The following is a 25,889-nucleotide window of genomic DNA, read 5'->3' as shown; positions in this document are numbered from 1 at the left end:
AGCACATTGGAAGGCCGAGGCGGGCAGATGACTTGAAGTCAGTAGTTCTAGACCAGCCTGGCCAACATGGTGAAACCTCCATCTCTACTAAAAATACAAAAATTAGCTAGGCACCCGCCTGTAATCCCAGCTACTCAGAAGGCTGAGGCAGGAGAATCGCTTGACTCTGGGAGGCAGAAGTAGCAGTGAGCTGAGATTGTGCCTCTGTACTCCAGCGTGGGTGACAGAGTGAGACTGTTTCAATAAAGGAAAAGAGCACAGAGTTTTGAAATCAGATTTGTTTCCTGGCTTCACAACCAATTAGAAATGCGACCTTGGGCCAACCTGTTGATCTCTCTGAGCCCTAGTTCCTATCTGTATAACAGAAAGCAAAAGAGAAAACATTTGGATATGAAGAATGATAGATTTAAGCTCTGCATGATTTTACCCAGAAAAGACCAGAGTTCCCTTTCTTATTTCATACGTAAAGTATATGGCATTGGTACTTTGCAACCCATAGCAACATATAGGGAAGACAGAGTACTTAAAAAGTACTTACTACTTCAAAAGTGGTAAGGTAACACTTTTACCAAAATTATTGTAAGATTTTCTATTACAGTATAAAGACATTGATTGGAATCTATGTTGAGAAGTACTTTGAACAAGGAAGTTTATTAGATGGCTATATACTTGTTTCGTACCACTAATGAACAAAACTGTATCTCCTATTTATGGATTACTTTATATATTTTTCTTACTTTGATGTATTTCAAGATTATTCTGTGACAATCTTAAATGAATGAAATGCCTTTTACAAGATATTTAAATTCTTTAATCTTCAAGTTTTGCTCATAAAATTCACTCATAAATTTGATCCATCTTGGAATTTGGGTAGCTGTATCTGAGACAGGTCTCAATTTAGAAGGTTTATTTTGCCAAGGTTAAGGACACATCTGTGACACAGCCTCAGAAGGACCTGACGACGTATGTCCAAGGTGGTTGGGGCACAGCTTGGTTTTATACATTTTAGGGAGACATGAGACATCCGTCAGTATGTGTAAGATGTACATTCATTGGTTCAGTCTGGAAAGGCGGGACAACTTGAAGTGGAACGGAAAAGGGGGCGGGGGCTTCTAGGACAGGTAGATGAGATGAAAGGTTGCTTTCTTTTGGGTCTTTGATCAGCCTTTCACTGAATACACAATTTGCGTGTGAGAGGGAAGTAGAGGAATAGCCACTTATGCCTTAGTCTGATTCATTGAATCTACATTTTTATGTAAATAATAGGGCATAGGAATCTATCAGATGTGCATTTGTCTCAGGTAAGCAGAGGGAAAACTTTGAGTTCTGTCCTTTGTCCCGCACCTTGGAAAATAAGCTATCAATTTACACTGCAAGATTGAAATCCAACAGAACTGTTTTAGGGTGAAAATCTTGAGGCCCACAAGGAACTTTGGACAAATGTAGCGTTTTCATCTTTGTAGCTATTTTATTAAGGAATAAAATGGGAGGCAAGTTTGCCTGATGCCGTTCCCAGCTTGACTTTTCCCTTTGGCTTAGTGATTTTGGGGTCCCAAGACGTATTTTCCTTTCATATACTCTAACAAATCATATTCGTAGAGAGAATTTCAGGTTACAGGTTACTTGAACTAAAACATGAATCACTACTTACTTTTTTCTCCTAAAGTAACTATGGTAACAGTGCTAGAATAACTAAGTTTGCTCTTACTCCAATTCTGAGGAATAATCATGTCCACTATATAATGGCTTACTATTATTTGATTAATCTATATTATGAACGTGTGTTCCTGCACTGACTTTGTAATGGAGTCCTTCTTGGTTGCATTTGACGCTTTCAAATTGAAATGGGCTTGTGATGGTATTATATTTATGCAAAACAGATATGGTTCTGTTACCTTTTTTTTCTTTTGAAATTAACATTGACTTAGTTTAACATCTTCATAAAAAATGCTTTGCAACCTTCAGCAATGCAATTTTAGCTGTATTTGAGCTGAAATACAATAATATGCTTAAATTTACTGCTTAGTTTTAGGGTATGTATTGATAAAGAGTCGTAAGTCCCCTTTCTTGGAAAAACTGGTCGGGTAACTTTTCTTTTATCACAAGTCTCCTAGCGTGTAATTGTTACATCATTGAAAAGAAGAGGATTCATGGAAACTTTTAGATTGTGTGAAATCATTACTGTTAGTTAAGTTTTTTGTTTCATAGGACTTCAAAATGGGGTTTTGGTTTTCGTTGTAAACATTTTACAAAGTTTGTATCAGTAGGGCAAGGAACAATTCACTGTCTAGCCTGTAGGCACAGGAGAGCTAAATTCACAGAGAAAGGGTAACTGACTTAATTTACAATTTTAAAGAATGGGTATATAATAGACACATTTTGGTGTTCTTTCTGTATGAGGAGAAAAGACTCTTAAAGCACTATTGTCTTACAGATACCTTAACAAGAACACAGAGAAATTGGAAAGGTGCCTATTACTGTTTTCTTCTGACCTTGTTTCTTCCCCCAACCAGTTGATTATGAAATTAGCTCACTGCGTACTGCGTCTTTATAAAGATATCTGTCTCTAGATCGTTCAATAATTTGTGTTCAACCTTTATTAAGAGCAGTGGTACATTTTGTTACAGGTTTTAGAAGCCTGTCGTTTATACCAAATAGCCCTGTGTCTAGATGATGATGATGATGATGATGATTAATATTAGCTTATGTGTGTCTTCTGTGCCAAGCAGTGTGCTAAATACTTTATGACTTTTCTCTTGGGAAACTTAGGAGGTATTCTTCGTTGTTATGGTAATTTACCTGTGAAGAAACTATGGCTCAGAGAGGTTAAGGAATTTACCCAAAGCTGAGTTATATTAGAGTAGAAGGGTTTATTGTCCCTTGGATTCTGTTTTACTTACAGTGATTATCTGAGAAAGCCACAAGTAAAATCAGTGTCTTTCTTAGTTGGTACAGATTCAGTCTTTATCCTTCTCATCCTGTTGCTAACACCCATTTAAGGACAGTAGGAAGAACAAAATAGTTCAAGGTGCCCTTCCTTACCAAGCACATGAGTAGAAAAGTGGCAAAAGACCATTGCCAGACTGAATTACTTCCTGTGTTATATGTGTGTGTGTAACATCATAACATGTAGTAGACACATAACATCATCTGTCTCAGTATATATTGTATGCTGCTCTACAATTTAGAAATCATCCTTGATTTCTTTTTTGCCCACATTTCAATCCATCTTTGAGTCCTGAAGGTTCTGTCTCCAGAACACATCCCTAATTCATCTACCTGTTTCTGCTTCCACTGTTAAAACTGTAGTTTAACACTGGTTGTCTTGCCTGAACTATTGTAGTAGCCTCCTGATTTCTTCCAGCTTTTACAATTGCCTACCTATAGTCTACTCACAGAGTAGCCACAGTAATCTTCTTTAAAGCATAAAAGAGAACATGTTACTTTCCTATCTGCAAGAAGCACATCAGTAGATTTTCATTGCAGTTTAGAGGAAATCCGACATCCTACGCTGTAGCCTTGCTTACTGTGCTTCAAATATACTGGCCTTCTCTCTGTTTTTCATCCATAACACGTTAATATCCATCTTAAGTCTTTGTATCTGCTGTTTCCTTTACCTGGACTGCTCTGGTCATTGATTTTCTTGTGGCTGACTCTGTATCATTTAGGTTTCACTTCAGATGTCACCGTTTCAGTGGAGGTTCTCTCACTGATCCAGATGCTCCCTACCTTAATACTCTCTTGTATTACCATGTTTTATTTTCTTTTAGTTATCACTCTGTTAAGTTGTTGCTCACTTGTTTGGTATTTATTTCTACCTCCTTCAGAATATGAACTTCACTTCTTGAGAGCATATGGCCTCCCCTGTGCCTAGAAAAATGTAGTAGCACATAGTAGGAGCTCAATTAGTATTTATTGGAAAAATGTAAATTTCTTTTTTCTTTTTGAGATGGAGTCTCACTCTGTCGCCCAGGCTGGAGTGCAGTGGCACGATCTCAGCTCAATGCAACCTCTGCCTGCCAGGTTCAAGGGGTTCTTCTGCCTCAGCCTCTTGAGTAGCTGGGATTACAGATGCCCACCACTACACCGGCTAATTTTTGTATTTTTAGTAGAGACGGGGGTTTCACCATGTGGGTTAGAGTGGTCTCAAACTCCTAACCTCAAGTGATCTACTCGCCTCAGCCGCCCAAAGTGCTGTGATTACAGGCGTGAGCCACTGCAGCCGGCCTAAATTTTCATTTAACACTATATTTTGAATATTTTACCACAGTCTTAAATATTCAGAACAATGGTTGTGAACTCTTGATCCACAGTCCAGATTTGGCCTAAAGACACATTTTACTTGGCTTATTACATAGTGCTGTTGTTTGAGGTATAACTAACTTACAGTCAAGTGCACAGATCTTAAAAAGTGTACAACTCGATGAACTGAACGTGTGTATACCGGTGTAACCACATCTCAGATCAAGATGTAGAAAGTCTTGGCACCCCAGAAGCCTCACTCATTTCCCGCTCAAGGCACTCCTCTTTCCCACAGGATAACTTAATACATAGAGGTTTTTTTAAAATTAGCTACTAACATTTTAAAATTGGGAGACTTCACATAAAAATCCGGAGTTCCAGTATCTCATAAAAACATCTAAGATCAACACAACTGCTTTCCCCTTGACCACAATTTATTGTAGCCAAGAAGCAGCTGTCCACAGTATAGATATGTGTTCCCCAGGTTGCATACAGTCTTCACCCTTCCTCCTCTTCCCTCTGACCTTGAAATCAATTGCCAGTTGCCACTTACAGTTTCGTTTGAATTGCTTTTCTTATGATGGAGAAATATTTATCTCTTCCATTGTCTCTATAAAAAAGTGAAAACATAAATGGAAACAGAAAGGGTGTCTTATACTTAGTCCATACCATTTGTAGTTTTGACTGTTTGTTTGTTAGCCATCTAATTCTACACAACAGTTACGTTTAAATGCTGTATAAATATATTGGTTTTTTTAGCCATTCTATGGAAACATAAGCACGTGTGATTTTTGTTTTTTTGATATTGTGAATAACAAATTTTAGATTAATCTTTGTACACATCATTTTATTAGGATAATATTTTAGAAGTAGATTTTCTGGATCAAAATATATTTTCATTTTTAAGACTTGATACATATTGTCAGCTTTCTTGGTAGTAGTATAAATCGCTATAATCTGGAGAGAGTATATGGAAGTGTTCATTTCTCTACATCTTTGCCAACACTGGGAATTGTAATTTACAAGTTTTGCCAATATAATTGGTAAAAACAAAAAAAAAAATGGAAATGCTGGCCAAGAAGTTTTTCATCTTCTCATCTACATAAGTAATTGTATTTTATTTTAAAGGATATAATATGGAAATATTACTTAGTACTATACTATACCTTAGATGTATGTTGAGTCAAATCATGTACCATGTATCTTGTGTATAAAGTAATATGAATACCTCAGTAGAACTTGGGAAGCCTTTAACCTTGATCCTTACATATTATTTATATTTCTGTGTATATACACACACACCATGTTCTGTCTCTGTGCATGGGAATAAATATTGCAAAATCCTTCGTTTTAAAGCACATAGAACTAATTCTTAAGCATTGGGTTTATATTGGCTTTCATATTTTAAATTAGATGCTATTATTCTATAATCTGCTTTTTAAGGAGATGCCTACATAGAAGAGTGACAGCAGCTGGACTAAATGTTTAACTGCTGAACTAGTTCCTCAGGTATCCTGGCTCTAGAGATTGCTATGGGAGATTGGATGACTGTTACAGATCGAGGTCTGTCTTCAGGTAACTAAGTCTAAATAATTGTAAACTAAAGCAGAAACTGTAAAGGTGAATTTTTCAATGAAAATATAAAATAATTACTGCAGATGTTGAAGATGTGACTAAAGAGAGATAAGTGGTTATAAAATACTTATTTTCATGCCTGCTGAGAACACCACTTTATTTGTATCTTTTTGGAAAAAAACGTATATAGTTTTCATAAAAAAGAGGCTTTGCCCTAATTTGAAAATACCTTAAAATATATATGTATATAGTATAATTATATCTATGTTTGTGTGTATATATATAATTCAAGTCTTTAGTAGTGGAGATTATGTTAGCTTTACATACGTTTTTCTAAATTATTTATATAAGTGCCTTTTATTCTTTCAGAAAGCAAAACTATCTCTCAATATACCTCAGAAATAAAGATGTCTCCATCAAGTTTATACTCACAGCAAGTGCTATGTTCTTCAATACCTTTATCAAAAAATGTGCACAGTTTTTTCAGTGCCTTCTGCACAGAGGATAATATTGAACAGAGTATTTCATATCTTGATCAGGTAACATGTTTTTGTAAAAAACAATAGCATAAATCATGTTATATAATAGAATGTATCAAAGTTATGAGAAAAACATTTGTCAAACACAAGTTTTTTGTTTATATAGTGCCCCTGAGACTTAGATTTTCAGAGAACCTTGGTGATTATCTCATCTAGAGATAGCAAGTCTAACTTTTTTATCTGGAGCAGGCTGGCCTCCTCATTGTCCCAGGGGCTCCTCCACTGAGAGTCTAGCCATCACTTTATGGATGCAGAAACCCAAGTGCCTTGCTCCATGTCACAGATTTATAGCAGAGGCTAAAAGAGCCCCATCCTTTTATCTCTTTGTCCTTTGGGATATTGACTATTTTCTTAACTATTTCAAGATAGTTTTCTATTTTTCTCAAAAGATTTCTATCTTTTGATTTTTTCTTTTACTAAGTTGTCCAGTAACCAACCCTTTAAAATAATTCACATATATTTTTAATTTTTAATTGACAAAACTTATATATATATTTGTCATGTACAACATGATGTTTCAGAATACACATTGTGAAATGGCACAGTGCGCATACCTCAAATACTTACATCATTTTTTGTGGTAGAATTTACTCTCTCAGCAATTTCGGGAATATAGTACGTAGTTATTAGCTGAGGTCACCGTGTCATGCAATAGATCTATTGAACTTACTCTTCCTATCTAACTGAAAGTTAGATATCCTCTGACCTGTATCTCCTCAACTGTAACCAACTTTAAGAAAACATTTTCTCCTACCAGGAATTGACTACTTTTGGTTTTCCTTCATTATATGAAGAATCCAAAGGTAAAGAGACAAAGAGAGAGTTAAATATAGTAGCTGTTTTAAATTGTATGAATGAGCTGCTTGTGCTTCAGCGGAAGAACCTTCTAGCTCAGGAAAATGTGGAGACACAGAATTTGAAGCTGGGAAGTGATATGGACCATCTACAGAGCTGCTACTCAAAACTTAAGGTAGAAATTGTGTATCTGTATTTTGATGCCATAATTATATAATTGAATACTATAAATTTTTACTGACTTTATTAAATATTTCAGGGTTTTCTTAAGCTTTAGGGTTTTCTTTTAAACAGGTAAATAAAAGTCAACTTATAATTTGCACACATCTGCTTCCTAATACCTACAGTATATTGATGACATTAATTTTTTGAGGTGTTTAATGACTTGCTGAATCTGTAAAAAGTTAGGAAATATTCTGTGCTCTGGGAAAATAAAATAACGATTCTGTCATCCAATCTTGGTTAAGAAAGTATATGCTTCATTTAAAAGTCTTATTGTAAGAGGCTGCACAAGTTAATTCCAAGAAAAATATTATTGAGGCATCTATGATGCCACATGAGCTAAGGCTCAATAGTTAAAGCAGACTAGATAACTTCTCTTAGAAGCCTTGGGTCTCTGGAAAAGACTATAGAAAATTCCTTAGTAAACTTGCTTTTCTCTTAAAAAAAAAAGGAAGTATTTTTCACAGGACCATTGAACCTACTAACTTTAAAATGTAGAATATTTGATACTGGTTTCTGTTTTGGTTTCTTTCTTTTTCTTCCTTTTATGTTTTCATTTGTATTTTAAAAATGTTTATTCAGGGAGAAGGGAACAAGGTGTTCAAAATCATGGTGTGGTCGGGACTTACAGTTGTATATTATTAAGGATGTAATATAAATCAAGTCAAATTTTTTCATAAATATACTATTCTATATTGGGTTTTGTTATTTGTGAAAATCAAAGCCTTTGCATTTGTATACTGTCAGATGATCAGCTTCCTTTTAGTTTTTCATCTGTTGGTCCATGCCCCTTTACTTTTCCTTGTTTTTCTTTGTGTACATCCTCCCCCACCGCACGCTGTCTAAGAAAACAATAAAAAAACCCACTCAGGATCTTGAATCTTTGAGCTCTGTGAGGGAATAATAGGACCTCTCTATAGAATATTTAAAAATCCCGTAGCAGGAAATGTGCCGTGATGATGTGGCATAGAGTTGGCCTACATGGGAACACTAGAAACACTTGGGGATTGGTTTAGAGACATCTTCGCTCTTTATGAGCACCTGTGCCTACCAGCCTGTCATTGATAGTGCTGTCTTATGTTGTCTTCTTGGTTCATACACAATGATAAAAGTGTGTTTTCTCGCAGTAATGTTTTTAGGCTTTCGTGCATCCTATATTCCTAAGGGGTAGAGATGATCCAGCTATGTCTCTTGGGGAAACTGTGGTAGATTGGAAAGGGTAGTTGGTGCCCCCCAGGCTTGTGAAAAGGTTATGAGTTATGGATGCTACCTTAATCCAGATCAGAGAGACCTATGGAAGGTCTTATTAAGGATTGGGCTGATCCAGAGGTTGTAACCCTTGGCCATGTGTCTTATAAGTAGCTAGTAAATCATTATGATATGTTGGTGATCTGAGGCTATTGAGCCTTTCCTTCAAGGAGTGGTCCCATTTATTAGGACTACCCAGAGCAGAGACTGTTTCTTCAGGATGTCTTCTAATATGGGATTTGACCTAGGCCAGAATCTTGTTATTTTGAGTCAACTATGGACAGAAATGTGTATTCAGTGGGGAAAGTTGCTAATCTATCTGGAAAAGTTTCTAGATCTAGCATATGATTAATTCAACTTGTTGAACAAAAATGTATTGCGTATGTGCTAGGCACTGAGTTTCAAAGCTGAGTGAAACCCCAGTCTTAGTTCACGAGGAGATTGCAGTCCAGGGAAAGGAGACATATTGAAACATAACTGTTTGCTTCATTAATTGTTCTTGGGGTAGGAAGCAAGGGAAGGCTTCACGGAGAGGTAACGCCTGATCTGAGATTGGAAGAATGAGTAGAAATTTGCTAGTGTTTGGAAATGTCATTCTAGGCAGAGTATATGACTTGTATAAATGTGTAGCAGCATGAGATCACTGCACTTTAGAGGAACCACAAATATCTCTGTTGGGGCGCAATGGGTATGTGATGGGTATGAAGAGTGGTATGAGGTAAAACTGGAGCCTTGTCTCCAGATGGTATAAAAGGAATTGTACGAAAACAGTGAAGCACTGAGGAGTTGTAAACAGGAGGAAGATAATGTGTAAATATTCTGGCAGTGGGGTGGAGAAATTATAGGGGAATTGCAGACTTGTATTTGGGATGGAGTTAGGGGGCTCGAAAGCCCTAGTGATAAGGATGCCTGTTAGCGACCCTTTGCTGAGGTCTTGGACTTGAACTAAGGTAGTGCTAATGGGGATAGTAAGATTGAGATCTGATGAACACTTAGGAAGTAGAATGGGTAGGATTTTATGAAAAATTGAATTTGGAGAATAGGAGTCATGAATTCAAGACCCCATTCAGGTCTCTGCCTTGAGTTACTGAGGATGGTGATGTGGTTCACTGAGAAAGGAAGGAGGGGTGCATGCGGATGTTCAGGGGTGATGCTGAGTTCAGGTAAAGTGTTGATCATCACGCGGAGCGAATTTCTGATTTGACGTATATGCTACGTATCACCTGGCCTAGTGCCTGTAAGTTATATCATGCCAACTAATCTGTCCTAGCAGTAATAGTAAGTTTTACACATTCAAAAAACGGGTGCCAAAAATTGACAACCTTAGTTATCCAGGTTATACTCCTACATTTTCTGTATCTTCTTGAGATCTGTTCTTACAGAAATTGTGCAAGTTATTATTTATGGTCGGTTATGACATAACTTGATTGGCTTTTAAATTTTATAAAAATATTAGTACAATTTAAAAAATATTCCGTATGGGTGGCCTCATGCAGAAGTTGGCACAGTTCCTCAGGAAATGCAGTAAGTTGAAAAGGAGCATCTTGTCTCATACTAATTCTGGATTTGCTGCCATTCCTCTCTGGGAAGTACCTTCAGAGACTTTACCACCTGCAGGGAGAAGTGGTGTCACACAGAAGTCCCATTTCTGTGACTCGACATGTTGCCACTTTGCTTGGTCACCCATCTTTTTCTTCAGACGTAGCTCCAAATCACTTTTGCTTCTTTTTCAAAGCCAAGTACACTCTCGAAGAATGATGACATTGCTGTACTTGAGGAGATCTTAAAAAATGTGGTATAGAAGTGTTAAAAAGTATTAAAAATAAACTTTAAAAATATTCAGGGGCAGCATCATGGGAGTGATGCTCTTTCCAGGGATCCATTTTGAAGCACTTTTTTATATATGTAAAAAATTTGATATGTAAATTAAAATTTGATGTGTAAATTTAAATGTTATAATTTTATAGTGTGCTTTGTAATAATTCCTTTAAATAAACATTTCACGTGCCACTAACATTTGATTTTGACTAATAAACAGTAGGATGTGTAACTTCTTGTTACTGATCTTTTAAGGATTCAGTTATTCTAAATCCTTTGTTAATTTTAATCAGAATTGCATGTAAATGTTTTAGGAACAACTGGAAACTTCCAGGAGGGAAATGATTGGGCTTCAGGAAAGAGATAGACAGTTACAATGTAAGAACAGGAATTTGCATCAGCTACTAAAGAATGAGAAAGATGAGGTGAGTTGTCAGTTACTGCAGATGAAGTTTAAGTGAATTTTTGTTTTCTTTGTAATATGAGATGACCATAAGAACCACTTTACTTGAAAAAAGAAAGAACCATTTATTCATCTCCCCGAATTGGTATGGTAGACCTTTGTGTATAGTATTTAACTGGAAGGTCAGGAACCCTCTCCACCACAGCCCCCGCCACCACTGGATCCATTTGGCTTAGATATTAGTTCATAGCTGGTAACAGCCAGCGTCTTGGACTGCCCTTCCTGGACTCATGTTCACTGTCACTTTTTCTTAGGCACAACAGTGCTTTAAATGCAGATCTTTTATTCTCTGCTGTACCTGTACGTGGTAGCCGAGGTGCCCCTTCTTGCATGCACTGTCTTAAATACTGACGTTGTTCATCTAGTCAAGCAGTTTCTTCATTAAATGGGCACAGAAGCAGTTCACATTAAAAATCTAATTTCTGACACAAAAGATACAATTCTAATTTCTGCTTTAGTGGTTACTTAGCAGAATTCTAATTTCTACTTTAGTGGTTACTTGGACCTATAGCACGAATGCATTTCAAAATACTATTTTTTCATTTTTGTAGGAAGAAACCATTATGTTTTTATTGCTCTAAAGTATGACCTCTGACCATTTAATAACTATAAAAATATAATAGTTTCAGTGTTTTATGTTGTTTGAACTATAATTAAAGACTTCTGAGGAGTGTATTTCTTTAAAGAACTCTGGAGTGGTTTAGATAGATTTGTTTTACCATATTTGTTTATTTAGTAGTATATTTAATAAGTAGGTAATTAGTATTTAAACTGTAAGGTTGCTTATACATGTTTCCTTGAGTTCACAGACAATTCTGACCTAGATCTGTTGATTACATTTAAACGGTTTGAATACAGTTCATCTTCAGTAGGGATTAAGTTAATCATGTTAATCCCTAGCAGGGATTGGGAATGGCTTTATAAAAGAATAGGACATACTCTATCAGGAGCTGCCTGAGAAACTGTAATTGATCTGAACTTTGAACAGCAGTGTCTGGCACGTAATACATACTCAGCAAATATTTGGACTGGATTATTCTGCTGTTTGGACTTACTCTTATTTGAGAATTGTTTTTAATTAGAAAAATGAGCCTGCTTACCTGCTGCCATGTGCCACAGGCTTAATTCACTTTGTCACAGATTAACAAAAAGTATAAGTGATTTTTAAGTCAGTAATACAAGGAGTTCACTTAAAATGATCAGATGAATTCAGTTTATCTCAGATGAAGCTTTAATCATTTTAATACTTCCATAAGAGTATCTGGTTTTTAAATATTCAGAATCTATATGTAAGGTAAAAGGTACAGGAGATAATTCAGAAAATTAGCACTTCTAGAAATTTAAGAATTAAGCTTTATATGATTCATATAATATTTTAAAAAGTGGTTTCTACTGGTTACAAATAAGGAAGAATCATCCTAGGATTTTAAAACCTATATGGGGAGATGAATTTTAGGATTTTTCTCTTTTGAATTTGTGAATTGTAACTGGGCTTATAATAGCAAATGCCTTTTTCAGGTACAAAAATTACAAAATATCATTGCAAGTCGAGCTACTCAGTATAATCATGATATGAAGAGAAAAGAGCGTGAATATAATAAACTGAAGGAACGTCTACATCAACTTGTTATGAACAAGAAAGATAAGAAAATAGGTAAACAGCTGGCAAAGATCAGCTAAGGGAATAAATTAGCTAATACTATGCTTAGAAATAATTGTAAAAGGATTGAACACAGTAACTCGTGAAATGTTATTTTCATGCTTTATACAATTGCTTTTCGGTGGTGGTGGTTTATATAAAAAATTTAGACAGCTGGTTCGTGGAAAATAAGTCATTTTGCCTTGCTTTATTTAATTGCATGTGTTTTTTAACATGACCAGTGTAGAATTAATCCATAGAGAAAAACTAAGCCAGAGGACATTCTAATTTTCCATATCAAAGAACTGATAATATTAAAAATCAGGGTCAGTTTCTGAGTGTCAAAATAGAGTAAACCTCATAAAATTTATCATCAGACCAAATCGTTCATGTCAGTTTGAGTTCCTTTAAATAAGTTTAGCTGTGCATTTTTGGAGAAACTAGTCAAAACGATGGACTTTGAAAGTTAGGCATGTGTGTGTGTCTAAGGTATACTTTTTTGCTAATAGTAGGCTTTTTCAAAACATTAAACCATTTCATCCAAATATGTGGATAATTTCAAGTAGATAGTGTAAATTAAAAAGTGAAGAAATATGAAAGTAGATCTTTACAATACAGTTTTGCTGGCCTGGTATAAATACGAGACACAAGAAGTGTGTATTTATTTATTGAAGAGTGGTTTCCAAGTGACCATAGGTAGTCCTCTAACATACATTATACCATGACACCCCTAAACTGTCTTACCTTAGATTTGAAAAACAGACGATGAGCATACGTTTCAGGCTGTCATGTGGTACACTCTGCCTGCTGTCAGCAAGCAGTTTAGTGTTGACTGCATCACTGTCATTCTACAGCAGAGCTGTTGGAGGTAGCCGAATACTTTATTTTTTAAATTATTGAAAAATAGAAATGAAGATTCAGTAATATGCAGTTAAGATTGGAAAGCTTTAGGTATCCTGAGTTAATCTTACTCATTTGGAGAATCATTGGTTTTTAAGGTTAGTTAGCCTCATGTTCATTCATGAAGGAAAAACAATTAAAAAGCAGGATGAAATGCTGAAAGTATTTTTTGAAATTTTTAAAATTTTATTATTATTATTATTTTTTGAGATGGAGTCTTGCTCTCACTGCAAGCTCCGCACCCTGGGTTCACGCCATTCTCCTGCCTCAGCCTCCAGAGTAGCTGGGACTACAGGCGCCTGCCACCATGCCCGGCTAATTTTTTCTGTTTTTAGTAGAGACGGGTTTCACCTTGGTCTCGATCTCCTGACCTCGTGATCCACCCGCCTCGGCCTCCCAAAGTGCTGGGATTACAGGCGTGAGCCACCGCGCCCAGCCGAAATGCTGAAAGTATAAAATGTAACACAGAGAAGTTTATTAAGGATTTAGTTCTGGAAACAGAGCTCTTCCATTATAGGGGCCTAACTGTTTCCTGGTCCAATCAGAAGTGACAGTTTCATAATGATTTTTTTAACTCTAAGATTACAATAATTTACTCTTATTTCCTTCTTATGCCAAATGTTTCCATGTCCACCTGCGGCAGAAGATATTACTACTACCAGGGACTTTGACTCCTTTGATGAAGTTGAAGATGTTAATGTTAACGGGGCATGGCAAACTTTTTCTGTATAGATGCATATAGTAAACATTTTCAGTTTTATGGGATCTACAACTTACTTGTTGCACCTACTTATCTCTGCCATTGTAACAGGAAAAGTAGCCATAGGCAGTATGTAAACAAGTAGATGTGGCTGTGTTCCCATAAAGCTTTATTTACAAAATCAGGCAGCCAGCCTGTGGGCCATTATCAGCCAACCCTGATAATGAAATTAATAATGATAAAGTAACATTTATTATGTACTTACCATGCGCCAGATACTGTGTTCACTCTACAGTGTTGGGTGCTTTAACAGTTATTTCTTTGTCTTCACAACTCTTTGGTAGATACTTTTGTTATTCCCAGTGTCCAAGAAGAAACAGGCTTAGCAGTTAAATAATGTGCCGAGATCTCATTGCTTCCAAGTGTAGTACTAGAAACTCGAAAATTAGGCTGTTTAAGCCTAAATCCTAACCTATATACCAGGTTCACTTTCACCATTTATGTGTATAGAGTGCATTAGAGTTTTAGACGCTTAAGCATGTATGGTAAGAATTAATGTTCTGTGTTCCTGTTTGTAGCTATGGACATTTTGAATTATGTTGGGAGAGCTGATGGAAAAAGAGGCTCCTGGAGGACTGGTAAAACTGAAGCCAGGTAAAGTCCAGTTTAAATTGATAAATGTAATCAGACTTCCTTCTATCCTGCATTTTCATACTGACAGTTTCTTTCTCAGGAATGAAGATGAAATGTATAAAATTCTCTTGAATGATTATGAATATCGTCAGAAACAAATCCTAATGGAAAATGCTGAACTTAAGAAGGTTCTTCAACAGATGAAAAAGGAAATGATTTCCCTTCTTTCTCCCCAAAAGAAGAAACCTAGAGAAAGAGTAGATGATAGTACAGGAACTGTAAGTGGCTCTTTCCTCTCTAATGTAGTCTTCAGATTGCTAATAAGAATCATTAAAACATGTGATAGGCATTCCCAATGGGGACACTATTGGTATTTTGAATAGGACACTCACTGCTATGCTACTTTCAGTTACCGTGACAACCAAAAAGACTGTGCCTATATGTTTTCAGACATTCCCTGAAAAATGCTGCAGATGATTTTCCAGGAAATTAATACATGTATACACTGTAAGAAGTGCTTTATGAGCATTGTCTCATTTTATAATATTCCTTGTAACATATGAGATTATTTCGTATAATTTGATGATTTAGATACTATAAATATCCCCATTTTATAGATAAGGAAACTAAGGCATAATACTTAGTAGCCCAGTATCACACGTGAGAGTGCTGGGGTTTGAATCCAAGTTTGCCTTGCTCCAAAGCTCACGATCATAACCACTGTGTCAAATATCCTTTCAGTTGTTTTAGTATTAAGTACTCTACTTTTCACAGAGTGAAACTTTCGTTAACTTTGGGAACCAAATAATCAGTTCCTAAATTTATTGAGTGTTCTTTATGTTCTAGTCTCTGGAAAGGAAAGGCTAAAAAGATTTTGACTTTTTCCCTCAAGAAGCTCTTTTTGGGAGAGACAGATGTGGAGACGTGATTATTACATTATTGGGTGCTGTAATAAGGTGGTGCAGTGTGCAGAACAATTATGGCAATCAAGGCATCACAGAGAAAGTGACATTTTCACTGCTTCTTAGAAAATAAGTATTTTTGAGGTTAAAAAAAAAAAAAAACATGGAGAAAGCATTCCAGAGAACGGGAGTAATACATGCAGAGGTCTGAAAAAAAAATCACATAATGGTGAAAAGTTCATTTTACTTAATTGCTTTACATATAAGTTAAAATCTTAGGTTTCAGCAAGTTCACATTAGTAATTAAAATCTGAAAATAATGTTGATGGAAAATGCTAGTTAACAAACAGCAAGGTACCAGAACTTACTTTTTAAACCTGTATTTGAGGATTATTTTGTGGTATCACATATCAGTCCAGCTGATAAACCCATCCCAGCACTTACCTTTTCTTTTTTATTCCTTAACATTTTTTTAAAAAATATTACTTGAATTTTTTTTTTTTTTTTTAAGAGACAAAGTCTTGCTCTGTCACCAGGCTGGAGTGCAGTGGCACAATCTTGGCTCACTGCAAGCTCTGCCTCCCGGGTTCAAGTGATTCCCCTGCATCAGCCTCCCAAGTAGCTGGGACTACAGGCACCCGCCACCACGCCTGGCGTGTGTGTGTGTGTGTGTGTGTGTGTGTGTGTGTGTGTGTGTGTTAGTGTTAGTAGAGACGGGGTTTCACCATGTTGGCCAGGATGGTCTCAATCTCCTGACCCTGTGATCCGCCCTTCTCGGCCTCCTAAAGTCCTAGGATTACAGGCGTGAGCCACCGCGCCAGGCCTTTTTGAGATGGAGTTTTGCTCTTGTTGCCCAGGCTGGAGTGCAGTGGCACCATCTGAGCTCACTGCAATCTCCACCTCCCGGGTTCAAGCGATTCTCCTGCTGCAGCCTCCGAAGTAGCTGGGATTACAGGCATGCACCACCACACCCAGCCAATTTTGTATTTTTAGTAGAGATGGGATTTCTCCATGTTGGTCAGGTTGGTCTTGAATTCCCGAATATCTTTTACATTCTCCATTTTGAGGCCTGCTTGACCTCTTATATGTAGTTAACCTTTTTATCTCAAACTCTGTCACTTCTAGTCAATTCTTAACATTCACTAATACTTCTTAAAGGTTAGCATAGTGTCCGTTACTCCTGCAGCGTCTTCAGTTTTTGGTCCAACCTTAACGTCTCATCACCAGATGTCAGTCAGCAAAAGTATGTGGTAAATCAGGGAGATCTTTCTCCAGTGATTAAACCTTCCTCACCCCCATTACTCAGCCAGTGGGTAGTATCTTGTATAATTCTTCATAATTCAGATGTTTAAGTGGACTAACAACGATCTCTTGAATATATTTTCTAGTTTTAAAAGATCCATTTTTCTAGCTCCCTTTTCTCTTTCATTTTTGTAGGGAAAGATTTTTGAAGCATTATAGCAAGAGAAATAAGATGTAATGTTGGAATGCCTAGGTAGCATCCAGGTTTCATTTATTATTTGACCTACTTACTTGTAGCTAAAACATATACCGAAAATTCAGGTAAAATGAGTTTGTTGTTTTGTTTTTTGGTTTTTTAGAGGCAGGGTCTTGTTGCCCAGGCTGGTCTTGAACTCCTGGGCTTAAACAGTCATCCCACCTTGGCCTTAACAAAGTGTTGGAATTACAGGTGTGAGCCACTGTGCCCAGCCAAATTTTTTATTTTCATTTTGTGGTTACAGAGTTCTGTTCAATCTGAGAAATGTGCGATAATTACTCATTTTTCTTTTTTTGAGATGGAGTCTCGCTCTGTCGCCAGGCTGGAGTGCAGTGGTGCCATCTTGGCTCACTGCAACCTCCACCTCCCGGGTTCAAGCGATTCTCCTGCCTCAGCCTCCTGAGTAGCTGGGACTACAGGCATGTAACACCACGCCCAGCTAATTTTTGTATTTTTAGTAGAGACAGGGTTTCACCATGTTGGCCAGGATGGTCTCGATCTCTTGATCTTGTGATCTGCCTGCCTCGGCCTCCCAAAGTGCTGGGATTACATACAGGTGTGAGCCACTGCGCCTGGCCAATAATTTTTCTAACAGATTCGTAGTATTCTAATAGGCTTTAAAATGTTCAGAAGACAAGTTGTGCTTCCTTGGAACAGTTACTGGCAAGTAGCTTTTGAGGATTGGAAGGGGCTAGAATCACCATGAGCCGGATCTTGGGCCATTCCCCTGTCTGCTCTGCCTCCGAATCCCTGACCTCTACTAGCCGTTGCTGACCTCAACTACTGAGTTCTTCAGAGTCAGTTGCTCCCTCATCCTGCTGATCTCTATGTGAGAGCAGTCGAATCAGCCCTTCTTTCTTTTCAGCTTTTATCTTCCTTTTTACCCCAGCAAGATTTTTATTGTTCAAATTAGTGAAGCATATCTTTCTACCTTCCTGAATATTAATGACAAATTAGAACTACTTTATGTAGATGTGGGTTATTATGACTTATATCCATTTTAGTATTGTTTCCCCATGTTCTTTATCCTGCTTTGATTCTGTATGATCATATATCAGTAAAGTTTGCTACTTCTTTATGATTTTGTGTTTTGGCAGAATACAAAGAAAAATATCTCCAGTTGTATACAAAAGTACATGAGGAAAATAGAATTAACAGTTGCTTCTATTAAATACTTCAGAGATTATTTCACAAATGCATTTCTTTAAGCAGCCTAGGATTAGAAACAAGTTGATCTAATGTCAAGTATCAGTTCTGCCTCTTAGTTGTAATGCTGCTTCTCTAAGCCTCAGTTTTCCTACATTGTAATGAGCTGAGGGTTAAATAACGTGTGAAAACATCCAACACATTAGACAGGTATTGATACCTCCTCAGACAGCTTCATGACTCTTGTCATTAACTGTATTTGGATTCAAATTCAGGTTTAGAGAGAGCTGAATTTAGGAGTCTCTGTCTTTTTTTTTTTTTCCCAAGACATTTATGTTAAATACTGGGTCATATGTGCATAAGACACAGCACAGAAATGCTTCGGATGCGGCTCCCTCTGGAAATCAAACTGAAGACTACTTGCCTGAGCATCTAAAGCCATTGTAACGTGGTAGCCTTTCCTCTTCATCTCTCTCCACTTGTAGGTTATTTCTGATGTTGAAGAAGATGCCGGGGAACTGAGCAGAGAGAGTATGTGGGACCTTTCCTGTGAAACTGTGAGAGAGCAGCTTACAAACAGCATCAGAAAACAGTGGAGAATTTTGAAAAGTCATGTAGAAAAACTTGATAACCAAGGTAACCACTGCTTCTCTGCATGTAAAGTGAGTTGTGACATTTGGTAAGGTGTTGATTTTCAGTCACTTAGAAAGCTACATCTGTAGGCTCAGAGCTAAAGTACTATACTTCAGTTTGGTGGTTTGAAAGCAAGATTTTGCATACATTTATTTTTTCATTTTATTTTATTTTACTTTCTGACACAGAACCTTGCTCTGTCACCCAGGCTGGAGTGTAGTGGTGCGATCTCGGCTCACTGTAACCTCTGCCTCCCAGGTTCAAGTGATTTCTCCTGCCTCAGCCTCCTGAGCAGCTAGGACTATAGGCGCACATCACAGCCAGCTAATTTTTTGGTGTGTTTTTAGTGGAGATGGGGTTTCGCTGTGTTGGCCAGGCTCATCTTGAACTCCTGGCCTCAAGTGATTCACCTGCCTTGGCCTCCCCAAAGTGTCCGGATTACAGGTGTAAGCCACAGTGCACAGCTGAGATTTTACATACATTTAGATGTGAGGTTTGAACCTCACTGAGAAAAATACACTTTGGTCTCAGAGTGAATGTTTGAAAAGAGGACATCATGGATCCATCTGCTCTGGATGCAGTATATAATCGAATAAAGATAACTGAGTCAGGATAAAAGACTACACGTTGGATATGGTGTATACTGCTTGGGTGATGGGTGCACCAAAATCTCAGAAATCACCACCAAAGATCTTATTCATGTAACCACACACCACCTGTTCCCCCCCCAAAAAAGAGAGAAAACAGAGTCTCTTTTACTGACTCTCAAAAAATCAAGAAATATTTATCATAGTATAGATAGGAACTTTTTGCTTATTTCTAGATGCTTGCAGATTACTGTGTTCCTAGTAATTCACTTAAAATTATTTTTAAAATAATAGATGTTTAATGCAAAATATTAATTTGGAAGTGTATAAAGTAGAATATCCAGGTCTCCATTCCGTACATATAACACTTAACAGTTTGGTGCATATTTTTCTAGACTTTCCTCTATGGATTTGCAAGATACTTATTTTTTAAAAATTTTTAAAAATTGAATATCACCTATATTTTTGTTTAGTGTGCTTTTTTCACTTTATTATTTCAGACATTATTCTTTTTCCTTATACATAGCTCTACATTGATGAATATATTCTTAATATTTTCTACTTGGTAAAGTTTGCTTTTAAATTAGGAAAATGAAGATTTCTGCTCAGTAAATGAAGCCTATTTAAGGAAAAAATTTAAATTGTCAAAATATGAACTCAATGCCATTGTGTTAAGTAGTAAAGAGCAATCAGCAAAATTATTATTACAACACCAAAATGAATATACTCGAGATTTTGTTCATTTGAATCAGTGCTGTCTATTAGCAAATAGCAAGTGTGTTTGGACTTCGTGTTTGTTGAATTTAATATATGAGAGCAAGATTTGTGACACGTCATTGATCTTTGAAGCAGTGTCAACAAAAACATAATGATTTTATTTTTCTCTTCTCTGAATATGGCCATTTTGTCTGTTTTTAATTAGGACATAATCTTGAATAAATATAGATTACAAATTAAATGTTGGCAGTAGAGCTCCATTTGTAAGCATGTCATTTAGTCTTAAAATTGTACAAATATATAATTGTCATGAACTCCTGTAGTTGCTGTGCTGCTTAAAAATTTTTTATAATGTTAAAATAATATAAATGTAATTTTGTTATAGCTTATGAAATTTTAAAAAGCCAAAGGACATAACTACTTTTTAGAAAACCTATAAAATTCCAGAAAGATAAAAGTTCTGAGAGCCCTTGTTTTAACGATATGTGTAAAAACACTGTAAACTAAATGGTGGCTATAAAACCTATGTCAACTTACTGATTTTGTCTTAGTTTCAAAGGTACACCTGGAAGGTTTTAATGATGAAGATGTAATCTCACGACAAGACCACGAACAAGAAACTGAAAAACTTGAGTTAGAAATTCAGCAGTGTAAAGAAATGATTAAAACTCAGCAACAGCTTTTGCAGGTGAATATGAATTACCTTGTAAAACTGTTCTCCATGAAAAGCCAGAATTGTGCTGAACCTTAGCAGATTTGTATTCCTTTATTTCATAAGGCCCTGGTATTTGACAGTTTTCTAGTCTACGTTTCCTGCTAACACATACGTTGTGTACCATTCCTTAAATATTCCATACTTTGCTAGTTGGGGTTGTAGCTTTTGGGAAATGGGAATTCTCGTTTGAATTTTGGATTCTTAATAATTTCTATTCCTGCCCTGAAGTTTGACCCGCCTTCCTTTGCTTTCATTTCAAGTTGTTGGAGTGTTGCAGGGCCCCTCAGGAACTTACTATGTTTTAAATTTTAATAGCAGCAGCTCGCTACTGCATGTGATGATGATACCACTTCACTATTACGAGACTGTTATTTGTTGGAAGAAAAGGAACGCCTCAAAGAAGAATGGTCGCTTTTTAAAGAGCAGAAAAAGAATTTTGAGAGAGAAAGACGAAGCTTTACAGAAGCCGCTATTCGCCTGGGATTGGAGGTATTTTAAATAATGGTAGTGCTTTTGAAAATACTGGAGGTGGGTGGGCCTTAGTAGAATGCTTCTAAGGTCTACTTTGGTTTCTTGCTATTTACTTATTTTCTAAAATATTTACTGGTGACCTCATAAATAATTTGAAATGAAAGGGAGGCTGAGCATATAGAATGGGATTATTTCCCCTTACCAGATTTGAGAACTGAACTAAAAAAAAAAAAAAAGGCTATAAGCATTTATTACTCCTTTCAGATTGGCTTTCTCCTGCTAAGAGATTTCCACAAGAAATCTCTTTTGGTATCCATCATTCATCCACTGTCAGTAGGTGTGGTGTCAGAAGACAGTGCAACCAAGACTGCGTTGCTGTTTAAAAAGGAAGTATAATAAAAAAATTAAGTTCTCTTCTCCCCAGTCTGCTGTTGTTATATATACACTCTACAGCTTGCTTTTTTTTTTTGAGACGGAGTTTTGCTCTTGTTGCCCAGGCCGGAGTGCAATGGCGCGATCTCGGCTCACCGCAACCTCTGCCTCCCGGGTTCAGGTGATTCTCCTGCCTCAGCCTTCCTGAGTAGCTGGGATTACAGGCGTGCGCCACCACACCCGGCCTATTTTGTATGTTTAGTAGAGACAGGGTTTCTCCATGTAGCTTGCTTTTTTTACTTAGCAATGTGTCTTCTAACATATTCCCCCCTCAAAAATTGTAGCAGTAATGTCTGACTATAGTTAAAAGAAATCAACAAAACTCATAAAAAAAGCTACAAAGTGAGAAAGTCTCCTCCTTTCCCATCCCCAGTTTCAGTCCTTAGAGGTAACTTTTGTTAAAAGTATCTGTTGGAAATTCTTGTAGGAAGTACTATTTTAACTTTTAATGTATTTCAAGTTTTCTTCTTTATCAGTTTATTGATTCTCTGCTATGAAAGATAAGGAATTCTGTGTCCTTATTGTATCTCCTGCCTACACCCTTCCTCATTCACATCTGTCTTCATAATGTTGTTCCTTTTGTTCTTCTGATTGCCTTTTTTTTTTGCTTTAAGGAAATAATGTGAAGCTTCCATTTCATTTCATGTTTGTTCAACTTTAGTCAGTGTCAGTTCATCCCTGCAGTGAAAGCTGAGGACATTCTTGTAGTTACTCTTGTTCTACCTCTCTTGCTCCCCTACTTTGCAGTTTTTGTTTGTGATACTATTTTTCATTGTTATCACATTTATAGTTTGTCCTTCAGTACAATCCAGGTATAAGTACTTTGTCTAAACTTGAGACTTCAAAGTTGGAAAACCAGGAAAGAAAATTGATAACATTACAATTATGTAAATATAATTCTATAACCAAATATGTTTTGACACAGAAAATACTCTGTATTGTTAAGACTTTGCCACCCAGAGAGATATATCACTATCTAGTGAATTCTTTGACTTTCTCTGTAGCTTCCTTTGTGATTTCCTGAATCAGATTCAGCTGCCGTGTTTCTTATATCTCATGTTACTGTCCTTCTTGGGTTTCTATTCAATTTGCTGTATTACCTTCTTGAGTAATTTTTTTTTATAAATAGTGCATGAGCTATAAACATTCTGAATTCTGGAATATTCAAAAATATATTCATACATGATTGGTTTGACTGGGTGTAGAATTTAGATTACATTTTTTTCCCTCAAAACTTTGAATTATTCTCTTTCTCCTAGTGTTTAGTTTTACTGATGAGAAGCCTGATTGTAATATACCTGTGTTACTTTGTAGATATCTGTGTTTTGTTTTCTGTTTCCCTCTGTGGAAGCTTGGGTATTTTTTTAAAGTTTAGACATTTTACCGGGATATGTCTGGAGAGTTCCTTTCAGCCTAAAGATTCTGTATTTCTTTAATTTAGGGAAATTTTCATCTTTATTTTTTCCTTTGACTTCTCTGTGTTCTGAAACTTTTGTTAGAAACGCATTTGGCCTTCTGAATATATATCTACAGGTTGACTTTTGTTCTCAATTCTGGAATATTCTCTTACCTTTATCTTAGAGATCACGAAACTGGCCTTTCAGGGTCAGTTTTATTATTTGCTTTAGCCACTAAGTTTTTGTTTCAGAATTTATCTTTAAAATTTTCTAATGTCCCTAATTTTTGCTTTTCTTTATATAGTGTGATGATATTTTACAGATGTTTATTAATCTGTCTGATAATATGTGTTACTTTTTTTTAAAGATTTATTTCATCTCTTGAATTATCTGTTATCCATGGTCAGTTTTCTATTTATCTTGACCTTTTTTCTATTACTAGTTTTCTCAAATGTTTGGTGATGCATAATTCTGTATCAATATTTATGAATGAAAGATTGTGTGTTGCTTGTTTTAAGTAGCTGACATGGATTTCCTCAGTTCCAGTCTAAATGTCTGTTTCATCAGTAGCTATCTTCAGGGAACAACATGTGCACCAGCATTGTGTCCTACCTGTTTCCGAGCCCATATCCCCCACAGTACTCCAACAGATACTCTTGATGCTTTGCATATTGCTCCCAGTTGCCAGGTGCCTTTCCCTGCATGAGAATCTTTCTCCGTCTGGTCACTGGGATGGTGTGCATAGTGAGGGATAGGAGGGAGGCATGCAAGACCTGAGGGCTGATGGAGAATTTAGTTTAGGATTCATCAGCTGTTCAGAAGGGGGAGGTTTGACATAATTTGCATATGCCCTCTTGTGGTTTAGTGGTGGTGGCTACCAGTACTGGTAGATGGCTGGAGGATGAGAGAAATGCTTGATGAAGTCATAGGTCCTTTTTTTCAAGTGACTAATTTACAATATAGAATGTTTTTCTTTTGTTTGTAACTTCGTAATGTTTTGTATGTTCAAAAGTTAGGCTAATATTCTATTCCATTTTTTGCATTGTTCGTGTGAACTTAAAATTGATATGAAGACAGTGATGGTTGGTTTAGTAGGTGAAACATGAATTTCTATTTTTTAAATGTAATTTTTTCTTAAGTGAAATTTTTCTTAGTTTTTTTTTGTTTTGTTTTGCTTTTTTTTTTTGTGATGGAGTCTTGCTTTGTGATGGATTGTGCAGTGGCGTGATCTCGGCTCACTGTGAGCTCCGTCTGCCGGGTTCACGCCATTCTCCTGCCTCAGCCTCCGGAGTAGCTGGGACTACAGGCGCCCGCCATCACGTCCAGCTAATTTTTTTTTTTTTTTATGTATTTTTAGTAGTGATCTACTCACCTCAGCCTCCCAAAGTGCTGGGATTACAGGCGTGAGCCACCATGCCCAGCTTTGTTTTGCTTTTTGAGACAGAGCCTCGCTGTGTCGCCCAGGCTGGAGTGCAGGGGCGCGATCTCAGCTCACTGCAACCTCTGCCTCCTGGATTCAAGTGATTCTCCTGCCTCAGCCTCCTGAGTAGCTAGGATTACAGGTGCGCGCCACCATGCCTGGCTAAATTTTGTATTTTTAGTAGAGATGGAGTTTCACCATGTTGGTCAGGCTGGTCTCAAACTCCTGACCTTGTGATTCGCCCATCTTGTCCCCCCAAAGTGCTGGGATTACAGGCATGAGCCACTGCGCCCGGCTTTTTTTTTTTTTTTGAGATAGGGTCTTGCTGTGTCACCCAGGCTGGAGTGCAGTGGCGCTATCTTGGCTCACTGCAGCTTCAACTTCCCTGGCTCTAGCCATCCTCCCTCCTCAGCCTCCCAAGTAGCTGAGACTGTAGTCCTGTGCCCCATGCCCAGCTAATGTTTGTATTTTGTGTAGAGACAGGGTTTTGCCGTGTTGCCCAGGCTGGTCTGGAACTCCTCAGCTCAAGTGCTCCACCAACCCTCAGCCTCCCAAAATACTAGGATTACAGACGAGAGCCAAAATTATTCTTAGTTTTTTTAGGTTAACTCATTTGACATAAGAAGTATCTATAGATAGCCAGAGAGCAAATACAGATAGCTAGAGCAATCGTGTGAAATGGCAACTGTGTGGACATTGAAATATTGATCATTATTCCTTTGGTTTGTTATGGTAGAGAAAGGCATTTGAAGAAGAAAGAGCCAGTTGGTTAAAGCAGCAGTTTTTAAATATGACTACCTTTGACCACCAGAACTCAGAAAATGTGAAACTTTTCAGTGCCTTCTCAGGAAGTGAGTACTTTATAAACTCTTTAATTTGAACTTGCATATAAAGTTATTTACATATTACAAAATATTATGTACTATTAATACAGAACTTTGGAAATCACCAATTAGAGCTCTCTAATTATAACTAAAAGTCAACTTTATTTTATTTATTTATTTATTTTTTGAGATGGAGTCTTGCTCTGTTGGAGTGCAGTGGCGTGACCTCAGCTCACTGCAACCTCTGCCTTCCGGGTTCATGCAATTATCCTGTCTCAGCCTCCTGAGTAGCTGGGATTACAGGTGTGTGCCCACCACGCTCGGCTAATTTTTGTATTTTTAGTAGAAATGGGTTTTCACCGTATTGGCCAAG

General features: G+C 36.9%; 1 protein-coding gene across 8 annotated transcripts in view; it reads left to right on the top strand.

Annotated features, from left to right (window-relative positions):
* SSX2IP (SSX family member 2 interacting protein) overlaps positions 1 to 25,889 on the top strand; it is a 47,619-nt gene that overhangs the window by 13,510 nt on the left and 8,220 nt on the right. For 7 of the 8 annotated variants that reach the window (XR_649921.4, XR_001906485.3, XR_649919.4 and 4 more), the window contains 11 exons: positions 5,686 to 5,817; positions 6,187 to 6,356; positions 7,114 to 7,326; positions 10,754 to 10,864; positions 12,421 to 12,556; positions 14,720 to 14,795; positions 14,875 to 15,052; positions 18,806 to 18,956; positions 20,809 to 20,945; positions 21,288 to 21,461; positions 25,429 to 25,543. Coding sequence is in view for 5 of the 8 variants with exons in the window: in XM_003892121.4 (XP_003892170.1) it covers positions 5,775 to 5,817; positions 6,187 to 6,356; positions 7,114 to 7,326; positions 10,754 to 10,864; positions 12,421 to 12,556; positions 14,720 to 14,795; positions 14,875 to 15,052; positions 18,806 to 18,956; positions 20,809 to 20,945; positions 21,288 to 21,461; positions 25,429 to 25,543 (1,504 nt within the window). In the remaining 3 variants the exon portion in view is untranslated. The remainder of the gene's footprint in view (positions 1 to 5,685; positions 5,818 to 6,186; positions 6,357 to 7,113; positions 7,327 to 10,753; positions 10,865 to 12,420; positions 12,557 to 14,719; positions 14,796 to 14,874; positions 15,053 to 18,805; positions 18,957 to 20,808; positions 20,946 to 21,287; positions 21,462 to 25,428; positions 25,544 to 25,889) is intronic. The other variant, XM_009211984.4, reaches the window with a different exon arrangement.

Source organism: Papio anubis, chromosome 1 (genome assembly GCF_008728515.1).
Source record: "Papio anubis isolate 15944 chromosome 1, Panubis1.0, whole genome shotgun sequence".
Classification (NCBI taxonomy): domain Eukaryota; kingdom Metazoa; phylum Chordata; class Mammalia; order Primates; family Cercopithecidae; genus Papio; species Papio anubis.
This window is presented reverse-complemented; position numbering and strand designations above follow the sequence as displayed.